This window comes from Peromyscus californicus, unplaced genomic scaffold, assembly GCF_007827085.1.
Source record: "Peromyscus californicus insignis strain IS unplaced genomic scaffold, ASM782708v3 Scaffold_3__1_contigs__length_106647218, whole genome shotgun sequence".
Classification (NCBI taxonomy): domain Eukaryota; kingdom Metazoa; phylum Chordata; class Mammalia; order Rodentia; family Cricetidae; genus Peromyscus; species Peromyscus californicus.
The window spans coordinates 2,913,926-2,936,372 of NW_026294551.1; the positions used below are offsets into that span (position 1 = coordinate 2,913,926).

General features: G+C 50.9%; 1 protein-coding gene across 1 annotated transcript in view; it reads right to left on the reverse strand.

Annotated features, from left to right (window-relative positions):
• Card14 (caspase recruitment domain family member 14) overlaps positions 1–22,447 on the reverse strand; it is a 41,109-nt gene that overhangs the window by 8,666 nt on the left and 9,996 nt on the right. The window contains 14 exon segments of the mRNA XM_052756360.1: positions 2,329–2,382; positions 2,384–2,522; positions 2,687–2,747; positions 5,477–5,565; positions 5,843–5,985; positions 7,998–8,114; positions 9,416–9,565; positions 10,018–10,143; positions 10,663–10,782; positions 12,778–12,945; positions 14,396–14,721; positions 15,477–15,614; positions 17,951–18,170; positions 19,734–19,917. Coding sequence (XP_052612320.1) covers positions 2,329–2,382; positions 2,384–2,522; positions 2,687–2,747; positions 5,477–5,565; positions 5,843–5,985; positions 7,998–8,114; positions 9,416–9,565; positions 10,018–10,143; positions 10,663–10,782; positions 12,778–12,945; positions 14,396–14,721; positions 15,477–15,614; positions 17,951–18,161 — 1,842 coding nt within the window. The 5' untranslated portion in view covers positions 18,162–18,170; positions 19,734–19,917.

Here is a 22,447-nt window from a genome sequence, read left to right on the forward strand (position 1 = left end):
ACACTGTTCTGAAGGGAAATGCCCACTCCTAATTCTCTCATTGGGGCCAACAGTTGAGCCCCAGGGATGGGGTGAAACCCATCTGGCCCATTTCTTGGTATTTTTTTAAATGCTTAAAGATGGGGGTTGGAAATTTGACCAGGTGGTTAAGAGCACTTGTTGCTTCTACAGAGGACCCAGGTTCAGTCCCTAGTACCCACATGGCAGCTCACAACTGTCTGTGACTGTAGCTCCGGGGGATCTGATGTCCATTTCTGGCCGCTGCAGGCACCTGCACTCATGTGCACATGTCCCTGTCACCCATACAAGTAAATAAAAATCAAAGTAGGGGCTGGAGAGATGACTCAGTGGTTAAGAGCACCGGCTGCTCTTCCAGAGGGCCTGGGTTCAGTTCCCAGTGCCTACATGCAGCTCACAACTGTCTGTAACTCCAGTTCCGAGGTACCCAATGCCCTCTTCTGGCCTCCATGGGCTTCAGGCACAGAGGTGATACATCGTCATACATGCCAGCAAAATACTCATACACATAATAAAAAAATTTTAATGTAAAAAATCATTTAAAAGGCTTAAAGTTGAACAATTGTGCTTTGGGGACCAGGGAGACAACTCAGTGTGTAAAGACACTTGCCGTGCAAGCCTGCTGCCCGAGTTCAACCCTTGGAATCTGTGATGTCAGCACTCTTACACTGAGATGTGACGTGGGGAAGGGGGTGCCTCGTGACCAGAGAGCCTGGAGTGGCTGCTGCAAGAGGCAGGAATAAGGTGGAAGAGCCAGGTGAGGGGGCGCAGGCCTTTAATTCCAGCACTTGGAGGCGGATCTCTGTGAGTTCAAGGCCAGTCTAGTCTAAATAGTGAGTTCCAGGACAGCCAGAGCTACATAGTGAGACCCTGTCTCAAAAATAAAACGAAACAAACACCCCCCCCCACACACACACACCAAAAACCCAAAAAGGAGGAGAAGAGAGACCCTAGGCGTGGCCCATGGCTCAGCAGGTAAAAACTACTCATCATCAAAGACTGAAAAGCCGAATTCAATCCCTGGTCCCACATGGTGGAAGAGAGAACCAGTTCCAACAAGCTGTCCTTTGACCTCCACGTGTTCTATGACACGCAGACAAATAAGTCAATACATAAGTGAGTAAATAAATAGATAGATAGATAGATGGATAGATAGATAGATAGATAGATAGATAAACAAATGTATTTTTTTATTTGCTTGAGACAGAGTCGGTTTGTAGACCAGGCTGGCCTGCAATTCACAGAGATCCACCTCCCTTTGCCCTCTAAGTGCCGAGATTAAAGGTGTAGGCCATCACACCCAATGAAATAAATGTCATTTTGAAAAGAGAGGGCCTGCCTTGCAGCAAGGTGGAAGATGAGAATATGATCCCCAAAGTTGTCCTCTGACCTCCACAAGTGTTCTATGCATTTGTGCAGTCACACTCATACACACATTGTACACACACACACCATACCTACATACATGCATGCACAACACACACACACATATAATTCAAGAAAATTGTGCTGTTAGGCCACATCAATCTCACCTTCCCCACCCATGTATTCACTTAATAAGAATAATTTATGTTTTACATTTATATGTATATTTGTGCTTTGTCCAGATTTGGACATTTTGCCATGAAATTCAATAGTTAAAATGGTGAATTTTATATCATGTACATTTCTGTACATATACAAAGTGACAAGAAGATCATCACAGTAGCCAGGCGGTGGTGGAGTATGCCTTTAATCCCAACACTTGGGAGGCAGAGCCAGGAGGATCTCTGTGAGTTCAAGGCCAGCCTGGTCTACAGAGCGAGATCCAGGACAGGCACCAAAACTACACAGAGAAACCCTGTCTCGGAAAACAACAACAACAACAACAAAAAAAACAAAAAACAAAAAAACTCATAGTAAAGAACAAAAACAAAACAAACCAAAAATACCACAGTCAAAATCCAACTCCATTGGAAAGGCTTTCTCAAGCCTGGCCAATGTTGGGGTGCGACTCAGGGCTAGACCACTTGTGTGACAGGTACAAAGCCCCTGAATTTCACCTCGGGAACCCCACCAAGGTCCCTGGTGAGAACTGACACATTCCAGTGGCCTTCTCTGAGTTTGCAGGCTCTGGAGGATCTAGATTGCCAGGCTTGGGAAGGGGGCTGGGTTTCCCTCCCATGACCCTTGTCTGTGGATGTGGGCAGCACTTTCCGTCAGCCCAGAGCGGAACTGAGACCCTGTCAGAGGCAGACCGTTGTCTCCCACCATACCCCCTTACCCTGGCCCAGAAGCCTGGCACCCGCATGGCCTCCTGCTCTTGCTCACCATCATGATCTGGGTTCCGGGACGCAAGGCCATCTCATCGGCTGCAGAGCCCGGGGGTGACACGGTGAATGAAGATACCGGTGAGGTTCCCGCCGATGACACCTATCTGCTCCAGCAGCGCGTCCCCTTTGAATGCCAGCACTGTGACCTGGCTCAGGATCTTGCGAGCTGGCCTCCGCCTCACGGGGACGTTGATATCGGTAGACAGACATAACCTGAGCACAGATGACAGAAAAACTCTGGATTCTGGAATTCTCTGCTCTGACCCCCCATAGTGATAGGGTACAATCAGACTCTGCTCTGTCACATCTAGGCTCTGTTTCTCCACTCAGTGGGGTGTCCCCAGCCTGCAGCTCACCTTTCTGAGACATTTAGGCTCTGTGAAGACTCAGGCAGGCTGTCCTCTGACTGGGAGAGATCTGGAAGGAAATGGGATGCTTAGCAGCCGGAGTCTAAGGTCACTAGCCCCTCGCCCTGCTCCTCATGCTGAGGCTTCAACTCTCCTTCTGGGGCCTCAGATACTGCCCCTGCCCCCAGCCTGACTCAGTCCCCTTCTGTGGCCCCTCCTTTGTGCTTAGCTCTTTGATTTCATCTTTGCTAACATCAGAGTAGCTGGTGAGAGCTTCATGCGTCGTTCTGCAATACCTGAACTAGTCGCCAGCATCTTAAGATGAAGAGACTTCTAATGTCTAGATTAGTTTGTTTTTGGTTTGGTTTGATTTGGTTTTTCGAGACAGGGTTTCTCTGTGTAGTTTTGGTGCCTGTCCTGGATCTTGCTCTGTAGCTCAGGCTGGCCTCGAACTCACAGAGATCTGCCTGGCTCTGCCCCCTGAGTGCTGGGATTAAAGGCGTGTGCTACCACCGCCTGGCTGATTTTTTTTTTTAATTGGTGAGGATATGTAGTGCTTCTTAACATTGTGTCTGGTTTTTATTTTATTTTATTTATTTATATTTTTTTCTAAAGATTCATTTATTTATTATATATACAGTAGTCTATCTGCATGTATGCCTGCATGCCAGAAGAGGGCACCAGATCTCATTAGGTGGTTATGAGCCACCATGTGGTTGCTGGGAATTGAACTCAGGACCTCTGGAAGAGCAGTCAATGCTCTTAACCTCTGAGCCATCTCTCTAGCCACCCACACACACACACACACATTTAGATTTCTGAATTCAATTAAGGATCAAATCTAAGGGTTGGAGAGATGGCTCAGTGGTTATGAGCACTGTTCTTGCAGAGGACCAGGATTCAGTTCCCGCACCCACGCAATGGCTCACAACTGCCTTTAACTCCAGTTCCAGGGGAGCCACACCCTCTTCTGGACTCTGTGGGCACCAGGCATGCCTGTGGTGCACAGACACCCATATACATAAAATAAAATAAATCTAAAAAAGGGAGTCTCGGGGTTGGGGATTTAGTTCAGTGGTAGAGTGCTTACCTAGCAAGCACAAGGCCCTGGGTTTGGTCCTCAGCTGCGGGGGGTGGGGGGGTGGGGGGGGGTGGGGGGGTGGGGGGGGTGTCTCTCAAATCTGGCACAGCCCTGGCCTGCTCCTTAGCACTGACCAGCAGCTCACCGGCTGTGGTAGGCCTGTGAATTCTCACAGTAAATGCTCCATGAGGCTCCCCAAGCTCTAGCATGTTAAAAATTAATTTGGTGCTGGAGAGATGACTCAGCAGTTAAGAGCACTGACTGCTCTTCCAGAGGACCCAGGTTCAATTCCCAGAACTCACATGGCAGCTCACCACTGCAGTTCTAGGGGACCTGACCCCTTACACAGACATACATGCAGGCAAAATACCAATGCACATAAAATAAAGATAAATTATTTAAAATTTTTAATTAATTAGAAACAAGGTCTCACTGTATAGCCCTTGAATTCTCAATCCTCCAAAGTTCTGAGATTACAAGTGTGTGTCTATATATTCAGAGTGCTCTCTTTTCTCTCTCTGTGTGTGTCTCTTTGTGTGTGTCTCTCTGTCTGTCTGTCACTATTTCTGTGTGTGTCTCTCTGACTGTGTGTGTGTGTGTGTGTGTGTGTGTGTGTGTGTGTGTGTGTGTGTAAGTCAGAGGTCAGCTTCAGTTGAATTCCTCTATCACGTTCCATCTTATTTTGTGAGGCAGGGTCTCTCACTGAACCCAGAGCTCTTCATTTCAGCCAGCCCCGCTGGTCAGAGAACCCCCAGATATCTCCCTATCTCAACTCCCCAGCTCTGGGCTTACAGATGCCTGCTGCCATGCCTGCTGCCATGCCTGGCTTTTACGTGGATTCTGATGAGCAGACTCTCATGCACACACACCAAGCACTTTACCCGCAGAGCCATTTTCCCAGGCCCAGATACAGCATGTCAATTTGAATTCTGTGATCCTGGGCCAGAGGCACCCTTATCTCAAGATCTACTGGAGACCTAAGAGGTGCCACCCACAGATGGCCTTAGCCCAGATCACAAGCAAAAAATGATCCGATTATCTTCAAAGCCAAATTAGACTGAGGAAACAACCCAGATGTTCTTGAGTTCGATCCAGCAACACTGTGTGACCTGGAGGCAGAAGTCAGCAAGGGTTGGATTTCAGATCACTTGGTCCACTGTGCTGAATGAAGGCGACTCTCGCCCTCTGGTGGCTGTGGGGTGAATTCTGGGTAGGAGCCAAACACCTTTGTGAGAGCCAGGTGTGCCCAGGTGTGAGATGGAAAAGGCTCATGGACTTCAGGACAAGGGAACAGTTCAATCACAGACATAAGGAATGAAAGCCGAGAGGCTTGGGGGCAGCACCCAGGAGAAGGGATGCGCCCATCCGATGCAGTCTGCTAGACATCTCTGCCAGAAGCAACTGAGCACCGTGCTTGCTGCCTCCTGTTCACAGGGAGGGCAGGGGAGGGTGGAGGCAAACAGGAATGTCTGTGGCTATCTGAGCACATATGCTGAGCCATGTTTGGGCCTCTACATGAAAAAATAAAAAGATAACAGCAAACAGAACTCAGCTGGGCTGAGGTAGCTTGACTAACATAGAGGCCAAGGTCAGAGATCAAGTTCACATCTCTCTACTGTCCCTGGAGAGAGATCTAGGCTGTCTCACTTGCCCCACAGCAGTTCTGTAGCCCAGGAAAAGAGTGTGCTGTAGAGATCCTTGTGTGTGGCAGTGCTCACCTGCTCCATCTAGTATCTCATACTCCAGGTCTGTGTCTGTGTCGTCCCCGGTAGCCCCTTGAAGGCGCACCTCCAGGACTTCTGGGAAGCTGTCACAAAACACAGGAGACTAGAGCACAGCCAGGCAGGATGGCCCGCTCCAGCTGAGGCTAGAGCACAGCCAGGCAGGATGGCCCGCTCCAGCTGAGGCTAGAGCACAGCCAGGCAGGATGGCCCGCTCCAGCTGAGGCTAGAGCACAACCAGGCAGGATGGCCCGCTCCAGCTGAGGCTAGAGCACCCAGCACCTTTCTGCGCTGCTGTGCCCAAAGCCCAGATAGTGCTAGGATCCCCTTCAAGCTAGATCCCAAACCCATACCATGCTCTACCTTAGAGACTCAGGGTCTTCCAGGAAGTCCTCTGCCACCCGCTTGTACAGGGACTGCTGGCTGGGAGGCATGGGGCTGCTGGAGCGGAAGCTGTCCATCTGCTCACGGCTGGATGTGGGATTCAGGTCCCACCACAGCCGGGACTGGTGGAGGGTGGCCAGAGAGTGACCGCACAGACAAGAAAAGCAGAGGAAGATAGTAAGTCATGCTTGTCAAGTGCCTACTGTGTGCATTCTAGACTGTGTGTGTGTGGTATCCCATTTTGCATATAAAGCCATGAGACCCAGGGTGGGGGAGTTCCTGACTGGTGAGGGGAGAAGCTGAGGCCTCAGGTCGGGGACCAGTTCTGAGCAGGCACTGAGAACCCCTACATTGACTCTGTGGATCCAGAGTACCCACACATTCCTGAGGCAGGTGCCGTCCCCGGGGTGTGTGTGGAGGACTGATGGGAAGACACAGGCAGTGAGCAGGTACACCATACCAGGGTGTGGCAGCCTTCCTGGAGTGAGTGACAAAGAAGCCCAGTGGAGGAGGGTATGAAATAGTCAACTACAGAGCCTGCACAAGGAGCCTGGAGGGAGGGAGCCGGAGCAAAGATGGCCACATCCTAGAGTGTAGGGGAGGGCTAGACAGGAGAGCTGACCCCACTCAGGTATTTAAGGGGGACAGATGTGCACGATGGAGGCAAATTAGGAGTTATTACTGAGCGCCATCTTGGCCACGACCCCAAAGGAAACACTGCTCTTGGTGTCTGGGCAGTGAAGATGAGGGGCTAGGGTATGGTTTTGACTGGACCCTGGAGTTCTGGTTGGAATACGGACTCTCCTTCCCTGTCCCCAGTTTTCCAAGAAGCCAGTGAGTGTGTGCATATGCAGATGCGGGTCTGCCACTCTGCAGATGCAGAGGCCCTGGGAACACTGCTGGGGTCACACAGGAAGGAAGCCTGACCCTGCTCCAGGTGGTGGCCTGACTTGCCTCTCATCCCCATTCCGGCTCATGGCAGCCCACGGCAGTGGTACTTCCATCATACCCTGAGCATCCTGAACTTGAATGGCCACCATGAAGAGACTACTTCATCTCTTTGCCAAAGGCCGAAAGCAGACACCGAGGGTCTAACATCACAGGGACCATTTGAGCTGGGTGGAATAGTGTTTCCTGGAATTCAGGTCCCCCACAGCTTATGAATGTGACCTGATGTGAAAGTAGGGTCTTCACAGATGAAATCAAGCTAAGAAGAAGCCAGACTGGGTCAGAGTGGGCTGCAAATCCACTGGTGTCTTTCCGTTGTGGTTTAGATTTTTAAACAGTCCCCAAAGACTATGTGTTGCAGGCTTGACTGCCACCTTGTGGTGCTGTTGGGTAGTTGACACTTTAAGAGGAGGTCTATGGAAGGAAGTTAGGTCATGGGGGTGTGCCTTTGCAGAAGATTTTTAGTCGGGTTCTTTCCCTCTCTCTCTCTCTGTCCCTGTCTCTCTCTCTCTCTTTCTGTCTCTGTCTCTGTGTCTCTGTCTCTGCTTCTCTGTCTCTCTGTCTGTTTTCCCAGCTGCTATGAGGTCTCTCCCCCACCACATGCTGTACTGGCAGATTGATTCTACCTCACCACAGGCCTGAAGTGATGGGTCTGAGTCACTGTGGCTGAAACCTCTGAACAAACGTTTCTCCTTTGAGTTGATAATCTCAGGGAAGCTGTTTGATATACCCTCTAATATAGTGGTTCTCAACCTGTTGGTCCCAATCCCTTTGGTAAACCTCTGTCTCCAAAAATTACTGTTATGAAGTAGCAACAAAAATAATTTTATGGTTGGTAGTCACAACATGAGGAACTCTAGTAAAGGGTCGAAGCATTAGGAAGGTTGAGAACCTCTGCAAGGAAATCTGGAGCTGTCCACACGATGACGGTGGAGATTGGGTGGCTGCAAGCCAAGGATTGTTGAGAAAGCAAAGCTGGAGAGATAGAAAAGGCCATCCGCCAAAGCCACAGAGTATGGCACCTTGATTTTGGGTTTCCAGATCCCAGACCATGAGGGAGTGATTTCCTATTTGAAATGCTCAGTGGTACTGATTCCTCTCTGTGGAAATAAGTTTCTTAGCCCCATGATGTGTTGGGCTGAATGCAGCAGAGGGTGGGGGTGGAGGGCAGAGGTGGGGGGTATACCTCAGTGGAGCTGAGGAGGCTGCCGTCACTGTCATCTGGTGGGCACATGGCATGCATCCGCACAAGCCGTTGCTTCCCCCGGAGGCAGAGTTCCCTGGCTCCAGCTTCCTGCTTGGGCTTCCAAAGAAACCAGGTGGATCAGGGAACTTACCCATGAACACCCTCCCGCCCCAGACAGCTTCTGGGTGAAATGCTGGTGTCCCTAGACTCCCAGGAGTTACCCACCAAGGAGGTGAGATCCACCTGGCTTGAGAAAAGTACAATTCAGTCTTTCTAGAGAATCTAGAGAACACAGAGACTGTATGTTGTGTGCTGCTGTTTGCTAGTTTTTTTTTGTTTTTTTTTTTTTTGGTTTTTCGAGACAGGGTTTCTCTGTGTAGCTTTGCGCCTTTCCTGGAACTCACTTGGTAGCCCAGGCTGGCCTCGAACTCACAGAGATCCGCCTGGCTCTGCCTCCCAAGTGCTGGGATTAAAGGCGTGCGCCACCACCGCCCGGCTTGTTTGCTAGTTTTAAAAATAATATACGTGTAATGTATGTATATACCATGCATATGTATATATTTACATGTTACAAAGAAAATGAAGGAGGGTGAAGGACTAGAGAAGAGAAGAAAATAAAACTGAACACCATCCCAGACTCAAAAAAGCAGCTACAGTTTGGAGAGATGGCTCAGGGTTAGTTAAAAGCACTTGTTGCTCTTCAGAGGACCCAGGTTCTGTTCCCAGCACCCACACAGCAGCTCACAACCATCTGTAACTTCAGTTCCAATTCAGTTAACAGTTCCTTTTTTAAAAAAGGTTGGGGAAGGCCTGGATATGGTTTAGTAGCAGATTACTTGCCTAGCATGAGTGTGGCACAAGACCACACACATGCACACACATACACACCCGTGTGCACACACACGTGCATGTACACAGAGAGGGGTAGGTCCACCCCACAGAAGAAAGAGGTTCTGACTGTGTCTCCACCTGGACCATGGGTACTCAAGCAGTCTTGCCTACCCAGGGCACCTGAGCCACACTGTCCATGGACCAAACAGGCTTTGTGACACAGCTCTCAGGCACACAGGTCCCTCACCACAGTGCCTGCGTCACTCAGTTCCTGGATTTCTGACTTTGGAAAAATCATCTATGTAAAGCAGACATATTGCCAGCCTCTTCTGTCACCACACACCAGATTTACTGAACCTCCCCCGAGCTCCCTTTTCTGTAACGCAGGGACATTAACATGAAGAGATGCAGAAGCGAGCTGGTCTACGGTTTGCTCAGTGCTTCCCAGCTCCATCGTTGACCAGAGGCAGACAGCTGTGGAGGGCTGTGTGGGCTCTGTCCCCATCTCTCCAGCTCAGTTAACACCTCCTGTGTGTCCCTGTCACCGGTGCAGCCCACTACCCAGCCTCCTGGGGTACAGCACTCACTCCTCCCGGCGGCTCTGCCTGCAGCCTGCGCAGCTGAGTGCGCAGCTCGCAGACCTGCTCTGTCAGCTCGAACACTCTCCTGCGCAGGGCATCCTTCTCCACCAGGCGCTGAGACATCTCCATCTGGGCCCCGTCCCTCGCTGTGTACGCCTGTAGCCAGGATGGGAGCAGTGAGGGGTGGTTAGGGGTTGAACAATGACCCAGGCATCTGAGCTGCAGAAGATGCCCCATGCTGTGGGCACTTACCGTGAACTCACCCAGTGGGCACTAACCCGTGCTCACACTGACTGTACAAGCCTACTATGTTTTAATAAAGTCCATACTGGGATGGACAGCCTATGTCTTGTGTCAGGATAGCCTGTCTCTTGTGGGGAGAATGACAGAGAGTCTGTCTGTGTCGGTGCATTGCTGGGGAGTGAAGGAACCTCCCATGGACCAAGGAAAGAAACCCTGAGTCCTCTCCCATGAACCAGCAGCTCTTGGCCTCACTCACACACCAGCAGGGGCACAGTGGCGATGGTGGAGTCTTCCTGAACCCAGTGCCAGCATGGGAAGACACCTGCATTCCCCGACTCCCGTTTAACCCCCAGTGCTCAGGATACCTGGTCACGTTCCTTCTGCAGCTCGGCCACCTGGCCCTGAAGTGTGGTCATCTTTTCTCGGTACAGCTCACAGTCCACCTGGGTCTTCCGGAACTGGAGTAGGGTCTGTTCTTTCTCCTCCCAGTACTGTACATTGGGGACAAACCCGGGGCGCTCATTGGCCCTGAGGCCTTAGGCAGGAAGGGGTGAATGGGGACATGGGAGAAAGGCAGACAGGGGACTTGGAGGGGAAGTGAGGTGAATTCACTTTTCTGCAGGAACAGGTTTAGAGCTCTGTCTACAGAGCCACAGAGCCAATCATAGTCAGCAATTGTGTGTGCATGGTGTGTGCAGAATCACATGCTGTTTAATGGCTCCAAACGCAGAAGCGATTTCCCCTTGCCTCACTCTCTTTTCTCTCCATTTTCCCTTGTCTAAATCCAGGGCTCTTGTGGTCCCTAAGCCTTTGGCATGGTCCTAGGGTTCCTCTATTGTGCCTGACCATGAGGCCTGGGCTATGGTTAGCACTCAGTAAGGACCCGATGGAGAAGCAGGTGAGCATACCCATGAATTATCTAAGCAAAGTTAGTTAAACTGTGGATGATTGAATAAGCCAGTCTGTCCCACAAACGCACCCACCCAAGATGGAGGGCACTATGGTGTCACCTGCTTCTGCTGCCTCTCTGCGGCCACCGCTCGCTCCCGCAGTGAGTGGATGCGGTCCACCAGCTCTTGCTTGCTCTCCCGGGCCTCATCCAGGCTCTGTTCCAGAATGTCCTTCTCCACCTGGTGCAGAATGAGGTCAGCCAACCTCCCAAGAGCCATACCAGTGGGTAAACAGAGTCCCCAAGGCTGTGTGTATGTTAGATAGTGTGGCCTGATTACCGCAGGTTGCTGTTTGAGGCTAGCCTAGGCTACAGAATGAGTTCAAGACCAATTAGGCCACTTAGTCACTGGCTCAGAAAGTGAAATGAGGGTTGTGGATACCTTTGGAGTGTGAAGGCATAGAGTGTGTAGGGCTCCTGGTTCAATCCCCACAACACACACACACACACACACACACACACACACACATACACACACACATGCACACATACACACCAATCATAAGTGAGAAGATAGGCATTTGGTTCTAACTGGTCGAGGAGACAGACCCTCTCAAGGGACAATTCCATACAATCATTTAGCCTTCTCCTTCAACAGCTCTATCAGCAGAGCTTCAAGACAAAGGACAGACCTTTTCATGCTGTATTCTCCAGAGGAGCCTGTGAGTGACACACAGTCCAGCTCAAGCTGCAGTGAGCTGTGTGACATCCCCAAGGGGTATATATTTAAGGAATTTGTGTATGACTGTTTGCCTACATGCATGTATGTGTACCATGTGCATGCAATGCCTGCAGAGGCCATAAGGGGGCGTTAGAACACCTGGAACTGGAGTTCAGATGGCTATAAGCTGCCATGTGGGTACTGGGAAGTGAACCTAGTGACAGAATTCCTAGCCACTCCCCCATGACCATGCATGCCCTGGCAAGACGCTTAGTCATCTCAGGGCCTTAAGTTCTATGTAATCTGTAAGCTGTGTGATCATGTAATTTGCAAGCAGCATGAACATGTAATCTATGTGCATGCGTGACGTAGCTATGTAAGCTAATATGTACATGTGCCAGGGAAATCCATAAAATCAGGCCCCACATACCCCTCCCCTCTCTTCCTGTACGATCTTTCCCCTAGGCCTAAGCACATCCCTTCTGTTCCCCTTCCCCTACTAAGCCCTTATAGTGGGTTTTGTTGTGCCTCATGGCTTTTCTTGCATGGTGAACAGCGCCACTTAATGAATAACATTGCTCCACTTAATAAATAACACCTAGGTCATCTGCAAGAACAGCAAATGCTTTTAATTGCTAGCCGTCTTTCCAATAACCCCTCCCAGTAACTTTTTTTGTTAGTTTGTTTTTCGAGACAGGGTTTCTTTGTGTAGCCCTGGCTCTCCTAGAACTCTGCCTGAGTATTGGGACTAAAGGTGTGTGCCTCCACTGCCCAGCAGTAATATTTTTTAATTAAAAGGAATAAAAGGAGAAAGGTAAAGCATTTGCAGAGTTCAGGGCACCAATGTCCCCAGTTCTTAGGCCCCAGGGGATCTACTCTCTCCAAGGCATGGTGGGCAGGATACGGGAAGTCTTATGGGCAGAACAGATTTATTTTTCCAGATCCTTATAGTTCATCCAGGCTGTTATTATTTTATTCTGTTTTAGCTAAGGCATCCCCTGCCTCAGGCTCCTAAGTGCTGGGACTTCAGGCCTGCACCACCGTACCGCTTACAAGTGGCCTTTTCTATTGCAGAACAATGCGGCCACAGAAAATTAGCCCAGAGGGTGGGCTAATACAGGGACAACTTTTTTTTTTCCAGAGCTGAGGACCGAACCCAGGGCCTTGCGCTTGCTAGGCAAGCACTCTACCACTGAGCTAAATCCCCACCCCCAGGGACAAGGTTTCTAAAGCTGTCACCGTCTGTGTGGTCGGGAAACAGGGAGGCAGGAAGGAAGGAGAAGGGGGTTGTATAACCTGACTTATCACGGCAGGATGCTGAGACAAGAGGATCGTGGGTTCAAGTCCTGCCTAAGATATAGAGAAGGGGTTGGTTGGCATGAGCCACTGAGCCTCACTTTAGTGAAACCACCTGTGAGAAGTCCCACAGTCCACAACCACCCACTGACACTAAGGACATGGCCTTTCCAGATCAGCAGGAGGCACTGGCCTCCTGAGGGACCAGAGGAACCCTACCAGACTGAAGGTCATTGAGCGGAGTTTTTCATTCTCCTCCTTAAGACGGTTCAGTTCCTCTCCCTCACACTCCAGGTCACTGGCCAGCCTCAGGGACCTCTCTCGGGATTCCCGTTCACATGAAGACACAAGGCTTGCCCTCTGTAGTTCCTGCTTCACCAGGTAGAGCTGTGTGGGAGGAAGTGGGAGGAGGGGCATGGGGAAGGTTTCTCCATTATGCATTGGCCACATGCAGCTTGCCCACCCTCCCTGCTGATGCTGATGGCATGTGGAGGACCTCCGCTCCAAGCTTCGAGAACACCATTTACGGCTTTACCTCCTGAGCATCGCTAGGCCCTCATGGGAAGAAGGGGCATTTACAAGTATTTACTTGATTTTAAAGTACATATATGAGTGTGTGTCCGTGTGTGGGCATGTGCATGCGAGTGCAGTTGCCTTCAGAGGCCAGAGGCGCTAGATCCCCCTGGAGCTGGAGTTATATGCTGCTCAATGTAGGTTCCAGGACCTGAACCTAGGTCCCTGGAAAAGCAGTGCACACTCTTAAGCTCTGTGATGGTTTGAATGATAAATGTGTCTGAACACTTGGTCCTCAGTTGAGGGTCACAGGAGGTATGTCACTAGGGGCGGGCTTGGAGAATGCAGAGCCACCCCCTACTCTCGGTTTCCCTTTGCTTCATGTCTGCACTTGACGCTGTACTCTCTCAGCCTCCTGCTCTGGTCACCACGCCTCCTGTTGCCATCCCTCCTGACATGACAGACTCCTATCCTTCTGGAACCATCAGCCCAAGCAAAACCTCCCTTCTATAAGTTACTTTGGCCACAGTGGTTTTTTTGTTTGTTTGTTTTGTTTTGTTTTGGTATTTTGAGATCGGAATTTTCTGTGTAGTTTTGGTGCCTGTCCTGGATCTCACTCTGTAGACCAGGCTGGCCTCGAACTCACAGAGATCCGCCTGGCTCTGCCTCCCGAGTGATGGGATTAAAGGCTTGTACCACTGCTGCCCGGCTTGGCCACAGTGTTTTATCACAGCCACAAAAAAGTAACTAATGTAGCCAGCAGGGAAAGGTGATTTAGCTTTACTTTACTACAGATGAGATACAGTGTTTAAACTAGTGGCTTGAGCAGACCAAGGGGGCTGTGCCAGCTCCCATCCCTATGGTTAGACCAACGGCCCCCAGCGCCCTGCTTCCACTGCTCTCTTCTGTTCCTCTGATGGAGAGAATGTGAACTCACAGAACACCAAAACCATGACGAAGTCAAGCCAGCTAGGGCTAGGGATGCTGAGAGCCAGGGGAACTGGACCTGTGGCAGGCAAAGTTTCCTGGGGTAACTTGCAGGGTCCAGGGGTCTGTGTGTGTCCAGGCCCTGAACCCCAAACTACCCAGCTAGATCAAGCTGGCCTCCTCCTTCTTTTGGTCAGAGGCCCAAGAGAAACTTGGATTTCCAAGACCTCCCCCTGTGTTGGCCTGGACTCCCTGAAAGGAAGCACCCCATAAGGCAAAGCCAGGAGGTCTACAGGCCATGGTGGGTGGAGGTTGGTTCCCAGGCTGTGCTCAAGAGAAGGAGGCAGCCTGCTTGGATACCCCCCAACACCTGGCTTGATCCTCAAGCGTAGGGTACCTCCTCCTGCAGGCTGTGGCAGCGTGTGGCAGCCAGCTCCTTCTCCCGAAGTGCGTTGCTGTAGTGCAGAGACAGGTTCAGCATCTCATCCTTCAGCTTCAGGACCTCGTGGAAGTGGGCACTGACCTCACGCTTCATGCGGCTATGGTCAACCTCCAGCTGGTGCAGGCCCTCTGCACGGGCCTCGGCCAAGGCCAGGCGCTCCTTCAGCTGCTGGCATCTCCGAAGCAGCATCTCCTTCTGCGCCTTCTCCTGGGCCAGCTCCTCCTGCAGGCTGCTGATGGCCCCAGCCAGGCACTCAGTCAGCTTGGATGTCTCCATGAGACCTGCAGATGGGCAGTCCCTCTCTCTGTCACCTTGTCCTTCCTTACTCAGCTCCCTGTGTCTTGTATCCCTTGGCCAGACCCTTGCGAGCCTACAGGCCTACTCTGTTGGTCTCTCTGAAAGCCTCCTGCTTTTTTGGACTCCATATTTGTTGTCATGATTTGGACTGCCCTTGTAGGTTTTCCCACAAGACCCTGCCATTCTCATCCGGCCCCCCTTCCAAACTGATTGCACTCGAAGTTAGCAATTTCCATGGGACTTCAAGGAAAACACAGCAGTGACATAAATCTGCCTTATGAACTCACAAATGCGTCTGTCACACCAAACCAGAGCAGATGGTTTATTAGATGCTGTTTTGAGTTTCCTGGGCCTGCTCTTTTAACACCCAAATCAATATAAAACCAAAAAATTTCAACAGGAAAGAGTCCGTCAGCCCCTGAACATGACCACATGTCCCACCACACAGGCTAAGCCTTTACTGCATGACTGTGTTCACCTGCAAAAGTCGGAAGAGAGACCCTAGGCTTCCCCTTAAGCAGCATAAAGGTCAGCCTTCCACTCCTGGGATGCATGGCTGCCCCCCAGAGTCTCCTCACAGGGCCAGGTGACTAAAGATAGGCCTCGAAGCACGAAGCCAGGGGCTTCTTCTTCCTCACCCTCTCCCAATGCAGTGAGCTGGGAGAGTGCGGGGCCCAGGGCCAGAGACCCCAGCCTGGAGGGAAGTGCTGTGCCTACAGCCCTCTGATCCAGCTCTCACCGCTGAAGGTGCTGAAGTCGATGTCAGGCTGCAGCCCAGTGACCAGGGTGTAGACATCAGGGTTGTGGAACTTCAGGCTTTCCAGAAAGGCGACAGCCCCATTCTTCCCTCGGGCCTTCAGCAGATCCAACAGGTGCCCTTGGGAGAGAGAGCCAGCCAGCCTGAGCCACCAAAGGGTGTAGACAGCTTTGTACATGTGGGGGTTGGAGTTCTCTGGGGTCCCTGATGGAGAGGTGCACAGGCCTTCACTGGTTTCACAGGCTCTGTACACCACCTTTACTCATGTATCATCAACTTGAAGACAAGAGCTGTATTAGTTGGACCCCTACTAGGGGCAAGAAAATGTTCTGCTGTGAGCTGGGTATAAAGGGGTATGTCTTACCATGCTGAGGGCTCTCTCTCTCTCTCTCTCTCTCTCTGTCTCTCTGTGTGTGTGTGTGTGCGCGTGTGTGTGTAGAAAACAGCAGTCTTTTGGAGTTCCAGGGAGTAGCCCCAGAGAGCTTTAGGGCATCTCAAATGCAGGACTCAAATCCCGCTTTTCTCAGCTGGAGTTAGTAGCTCAGATCAATCTCTCCCTTACTTGAGATCCAGGCACCTACATTATGATATCGATAATTTCCACCCGCCGCCTGGCTTCTGTGGCCTGCTTTTGCAGAGAGCATTTCGTCAACAGTAGGACTTCACCCAACACCCTTCAGTGGTACAGTCACTTACAGGTGAGGAAATAGTAGAAGAACAATTTCTAAAGACAACTACAGTGGGATGACCAGTGCCCCCAAAGGATATGCCACCCCCCAAAACTACCTGTGCGGGTTAGTTTTTATCAATTCAATAAACTAGAGTCAGTGTGGGAGAGGGACTCTCCTTTGAGGAGTTGTCCCCATCAGACTGGCCTGTATGCAAGCCCGTGGGACATTTTCTTGATTAATGATGGGTGTAGAAGGACCTAGAGCATTGTGGACGGTGCCACCTCTGGGCAGGTGGTCCTGGGGTGTATAAGAAAGAGGCTGAGCAAACCATGAGGAGGAAGCCAATGAGTACCATTCCTCCATGGCCTCTGCTTTAGTTCCTGCCCTGGCTTCCTCAATGATAGATTGTGGTTAGAAGTGTTAGTCAAACAAACCCTTTCCTCCCCAAGTTGCTTTTGGTCGTGATGTTTTTCACAGCAACGGAGAACTAAATAAATGATGCCTGTGTGAGGTGTTTCCTTTGGACAAAGGATCTTTGTGGATATAATGAAGTGAAAGATAGGAAGGAAAGACTATCCTGGGGCTGAGGATGCAGCTCAGCTGGTAGCATGTTTGCACAGCGTGACTGCTGGCACACATCTATCATCCTAGTAGAGATAGATGAATTGAAAATTCAAAGTCATCCTTGGCTACATGGCAAGTTCAAGGATACATGACACAGTGTCTTGATCAAAAAACGGGTGGTGGCGGCGGCGGCGGCGGCGGCGGCGGCGGCGGCGGCGGCGGCGCACACCTTTAATCCCAGCACTTGGGAGGCAGAGCCAGATCTCTGTGAGTTCGAGGCCAGCCTGGTCTACAGAGTGAGTTCCAGGACAGCCGGGACTGTTTCACAGAGAAACCCTGTCTCAAAAAACCAAAAAAATAAAAGATAAAAAATAAAAATAAATAAAAGAAAACGAAGATGAAGTGGGCCATATTCCAATTATAAGTATGCTTACAAGAAGAAACGGAAAACACAGGAAAGGGCCTATGAAGATGGAGGCAGAGTTGGAGTGATGGGGCCACATGTCAAAAGTTTCCTGGACCACCTAGAACTGAAAAGCAAGAAGAGTCTCCACAGAGCCTGCAGTGGGACCATGGCCCTGTCCATACAACATGCAAGACTTCTGGGCAGCAGAACTGAGAGCATGCGTCCCTGTGGGGCTTCTTCCCCTTGTGGTAGGGATGGAAGTCAGGGCCTGGTACATGGGAAATATGTGTTCTATCACTGAGCTACACCCCAATCCCACCATAGTCTTTTAACACAACATTGTTTATAGCTATTTGCTGGGACTTTGCTAGGGGACTAACTCAGTGTCCCAAATGTTGGGAACCTTGGTCCCCTTGATGCTTTTGTTGTGGAGGTTGTTTTGAGGTGGGGCCTCAGACTTGTCAATACAGAGCTGGAGATGGCCTTAAACTTCTGATCTTTCTGCTTCCACCAGGTACACACCACAGGGCTTGGTTTATGTGGTACTGGGATCTATTCAGTTCTTGGTGTGTGGTGGCAAAGTTTCTACCAACAGGTCTCCCCTTTTTGATAGAGTCTCACACTGTAGTCCAGACTGGCCTTGAACTTGTAGCAGTCCCCCTGCCTCAGTCACTTGGAATGTTGGGATGACAGGCATGAGCCACCCTTAGTGTTGAAGTCCGCTCCTCCCCCATCAGCCTTGTTGAACTGCTGGACAGGAAGAGTTCGGCTGTAACCCAGGCAACTGAGGGAGAGGCTAGCGGCTCTGGACTCACCAACTCTCATGGCACTGTTGGTGAATCGGGGGCTGTGGAGGACCTCCTCCTCATCCAGCTGGCCCAGTACCTTGGCCTGGCGCAGGTAGGGGGTGAGGCGGCTGGGGCAGATGCTCTGTACGATCTTGCAGCGGTGGCTCTCCAGCATGTCCCAGAGCATCTCCTCGTCCAGAGCCGTCAGCGTGGAATCCATGCGGCACAGTTCTGCCATTCCTGGACTCTGAGAAAGCAGGATGGGGTGCAATCATGGACTCTGAGAGGGCGGGATGGGGTGCAATCATGGACTCTGAGAGGGTGAGATGGTGTGCAATCATGGACTCTGAGAGGGTGGGGTGCAATCATGGATTCTGAGAGAATGGGGTGCATTCAAAGACTGCTTGGGAGGCCTGGGAGTTTTCTGCTCCAACCCTCCCGGCCCCACACCACTGGTACAGAAACAACACCCAGCTCAGAGAGTCAGAGAGTCACAGGAACACCCTGTATCAACACTAGGCTCACATCCCATCCCTACCCCACTCCCCATCCCCCCTCAGGCAGGCAGCAGGTTTCACCTGGTGTCAGTAAACCGCTTTTGCCATTTGCTGTTCATGGTCCAGGGATTTCATCTACCCAAGAAGATGGTGGTAAAAATCAAGTCAGGGGCTGGGAGCACAGCTCAGTGCTGCAGTATTTACCCAGCATTGCTGAGGTGCTGCATGCTAGGTTCCATTCTCAGCAGCACACACACACACACACAAAGTGGGAAGAAAATACAGCAAAGCTGAGAAGCTGTGCTGGAGTAAACCTTAGAGCCTAGATGCTGTGTTTGGCAGCCGGCAATGCTGCTGCTGTTCTAAGGGCAGAAATGGTCAGGCGGGGGACGGGGGCTGGGAGAGCACCAGGACAGGACTGGATTGCCTGTCGGAGTCAGGGGGTGGATCAAGGTGGCTGCATGAAGGGCAAGGTGCATTACAGCTGGATCTCATTAAATAAACAAGCAAAAACCACTGGCTTCCAGACCAACCAGGGGCTGGAAAGGACTCCCCACTCCATAGCTCCCCGGTCTTTAGTCAGTTTACAATGACTGCTGCTGTGTCTTACATTGCTGGCTTCTGCCTCTGTGGAAGATCAAGTCACACAGCACCATCCGCTTAAACCAGTGATGCTCTGTGGGCGGATATTGGGCCACTCTAGGTTTCCACATCACACACACACAGCCCTGCCAACATCCTTGTGCATCTCTGAGCATAGGTGGGAGTGGACTCAGGACCACAAATTCCTGTGGTTTGATTATTTTCATTTGTCTTAATGAACTGGGCCAGCTGGCGTTGAGTATCCCATGAAGATGCCCCAAAAACCATAGCAAGCCAACCTCTGTGTTTATAATGAACAGAAAGTGATGGCTGGAGGGAGTACCCTGTCCCCATGAGCAGCACCCAGTCCACCTGGGACAGCTGATCATCGGCTTGCCTGTATTTAGAACCATCTGAAAAAAAATCCCCGTGCATGTCCGTAAGAGTGTTTCCAGGGAGGTCTGAGGGGTGAAGACCGGCCCTGAGTGGGTGGCACCATGCCCATGGGCTGAGATGGCACATGAATGAAGAGGAGGGAGCCAGCTGGACAGCAGCATGCATCTCTACTTCCTGTCTCTGACACAGTGTGAGTAGCGCGTGCTCCTACTGCCTCGCCTTCCACACCGTGATACACTCTTCCCCCAAACCATGGACCCAAACAACCTGTTTCTTCACAGCTACAAGAGGAACAGCTAAAAAGCCAGGACCCCAGGCTCCAGCAAGTGACTCACCAGAGGTGCCCAGAATTGCTTCTGCAGGGCCTCCTTGCAGTTGGCTGGAATCTGGTGTCTCCCAGTGAGCTGCCAATGACTCTTTCTCCACAGGCTGTAGTCGGGCAGGGCCAGGCAGGAAGAGCCGTGAAGTTACTTCAAACCATGTGACCTGCTCCAAAACTCACAGTCTGAGCACCAAAGACTAAAGGCAAGTGGGAAGAGAAACAATAAAAGATTGAGTTTGTTTCGGAAATGACTGCGGACACCTCTGACCCATGACTTCCTCAGTTCCTTAGAGGATGCAGATTCTGGATGGAGCCTGACTTAGAACCCAGAACACTAGAGGGAGTTAGCAGGTGTCTTTGCCGCCCAGTGTCCACAGGCCAGTCAGCCACCAGCCTCCATGAATCCCCTTCCCCAGAACTTCCTCATGCAGAGAGAACTCTGGAGAGCAGGTGGGCAGGCCGGAGTCATCACAAGGAAGAGGGTCACATGGGGGTAAGCAGAGAGCAGTCATGAGCGCCACCAGCTCACTCCTGGTTTCCTGTTGACAGCTGGCCCTAAGGTGTTCTAAGTCACATCCCCAAAGGACCTGTGAATGTGAGCTTGTTGGGAGTAGATTTTCACAGATGGAGTCGGTGGGCTCACGAGAGTGACTGGTGTCCTTTCAAGATGTGTGTGTCTGTGGGGGGTGGGGGTGGGGGCATGGGACTTGGGATGCCAAGCCAAACTGCCAGGAAGAGTTCTAGCAATACAGAGATTTAGAATGGCACGGGGCAGACCTTCTTGGAGTGGCCCTAGACACACCTGGAGCTTGGAGGACAGGAGCACCCATATTTGGAGCCACTGTCTGCACCATATAGACACTCGAGGCTAGGAGGTTTGGAGATGCGCAGGCCTCGGGGTACCCGGCCCGTTGTCAGCATGCCAGTCATGCACACAACCCAAGGGACTCTTATGGACCCAACATCTGCATAGTGTTTACCTTCACATCAGAACAGGGTCAGCCCTAAACTGCAGAGCCTGGTGGAGAGTGAAAATAAAGCCAGGCTTTAATCCCAGCACTTAGGAGGCAGAGGCAGGTAGATCTCTGTGATTTCAAGACCAGGCTGGCCTACACAGCAAGTTCCAGGCCAGCCACGAATGACATAGTGAGACCTTGTCAAAAAAAAAAAGTGAAAATACATTATATTAAAAATAAATAAATACATACATAAATAAATTCAAGCCGGGGATGCAGCTCAGTTGGTAGCGTGCTGGCCTACTGTGCACTAATTCCCAGTATAAACCAGGTATGGTCGTAATTGCTTCTGATCGAGACAATCAGAACTTGTAGACAGTGACAGCTGAGCAACAAGCCCAGCGTGGGGCAAAAGAACCACATACACTTGAAGCCAGCCCCAACCAGTCAGCTGGGGTTGTCTCCAGGATGCCATATTCCATCTGATGTGCCTTGGATATGGAAATTGACTGTGAGATGTGTGCATGTGTTTGTGAAGACACTAAAGCCACTAAATTGCACATCAGAATGGGTGAATTATGAGGCCTGTGAAATATGGTCAGTAAAGCTGCTAATTAAAAAGAAGAAAGAAAGGATCTGTGGCAGGTGGATCTCTGTGAGTTTGAAGCCAGAATGGTCTACAAAGAGAGTTCCAGGACAGCCAGAATGACATAGAGAAACCCTGTCTTGAAAAACTAAAAAGGAGGAGGAGGAGGAAGAGGAAGAGGAGGAGGAGGAGAAAAGGAAGGAAGGGAGGAAGGAAGAAGGGAAGGAAGGAAGGATAGACACATAGATATAGATAGGTAGATAGATGATAGATAGATAGATAGATAGATAGATAGATAGATAGATAGATAAATAGATAGATAGATATGTATGTATGCATGTATGTATGTTTAGAAATATCTCAGAGCTACTGACCCTATGCTGATCCCACTCATGGTCCTGACATGGTCCAGGAAGAGGGTGGGGCTTGAGGAGTCCCCTCCCGTGATCTGACCTGTCCTACCGATCTGAAGATGGGGTACTGTCTCCAGTGTATGTGACACCTGCCCCCCACTTCTGTTCCCCTTATTCTCTTCCTGCCCCCCTGTCTCTCCATCCTCCCCTTACCTTCCTGTCTCTTCCTCCACACCCTTTCCTTCTTTTCCTAGGCAGAGTCTTCATCAGTCTGTCACTTGGCTGTTCAGAGCCCCAAGCCTGGTTCCTCTTGTGCCAGTCCCTGACCTGTGTGTCAGCCCTCGGGACACCGGGCACCAGCCTCTCAGATCCCTTCACCTGACTGTGACCGTCCAGGACTACCTGCACTGTGTCTGGGGTTCTCCTTACCCATTCTCAGATGCCTGAGAGCATGAGTGTGCACAGCTACCTCACACGTCAGTGACAGATACAACATGTGAACCAAGGGCCAATGAGGACAGCACGGAGTGGGACAGAGTCCTGGGGGCCCCTCTGCCGGGGTCTTCCCAAAACAAACCCCGAACAGTTTTTAAATCGTTTAAAGGGGTGGGGGCCAAGTTAGACGGCTCAGCAGGTGAAGGCCCTTGCCATCAAGCCTGATGACCTGAGTCCAATCCCTGGAACCCACAAGGTGAGGTGAGAGAACTAACTCCAAGTTGTCCCTGACCTCCACACTAGTGTCCCTCTCCCCCAATAAATAAGGAAATAGATAAATGAAAAAATAATGTTAAAAGGAAAACAAAGCAGCCACAAAAATCAGAAAAAGAGAATC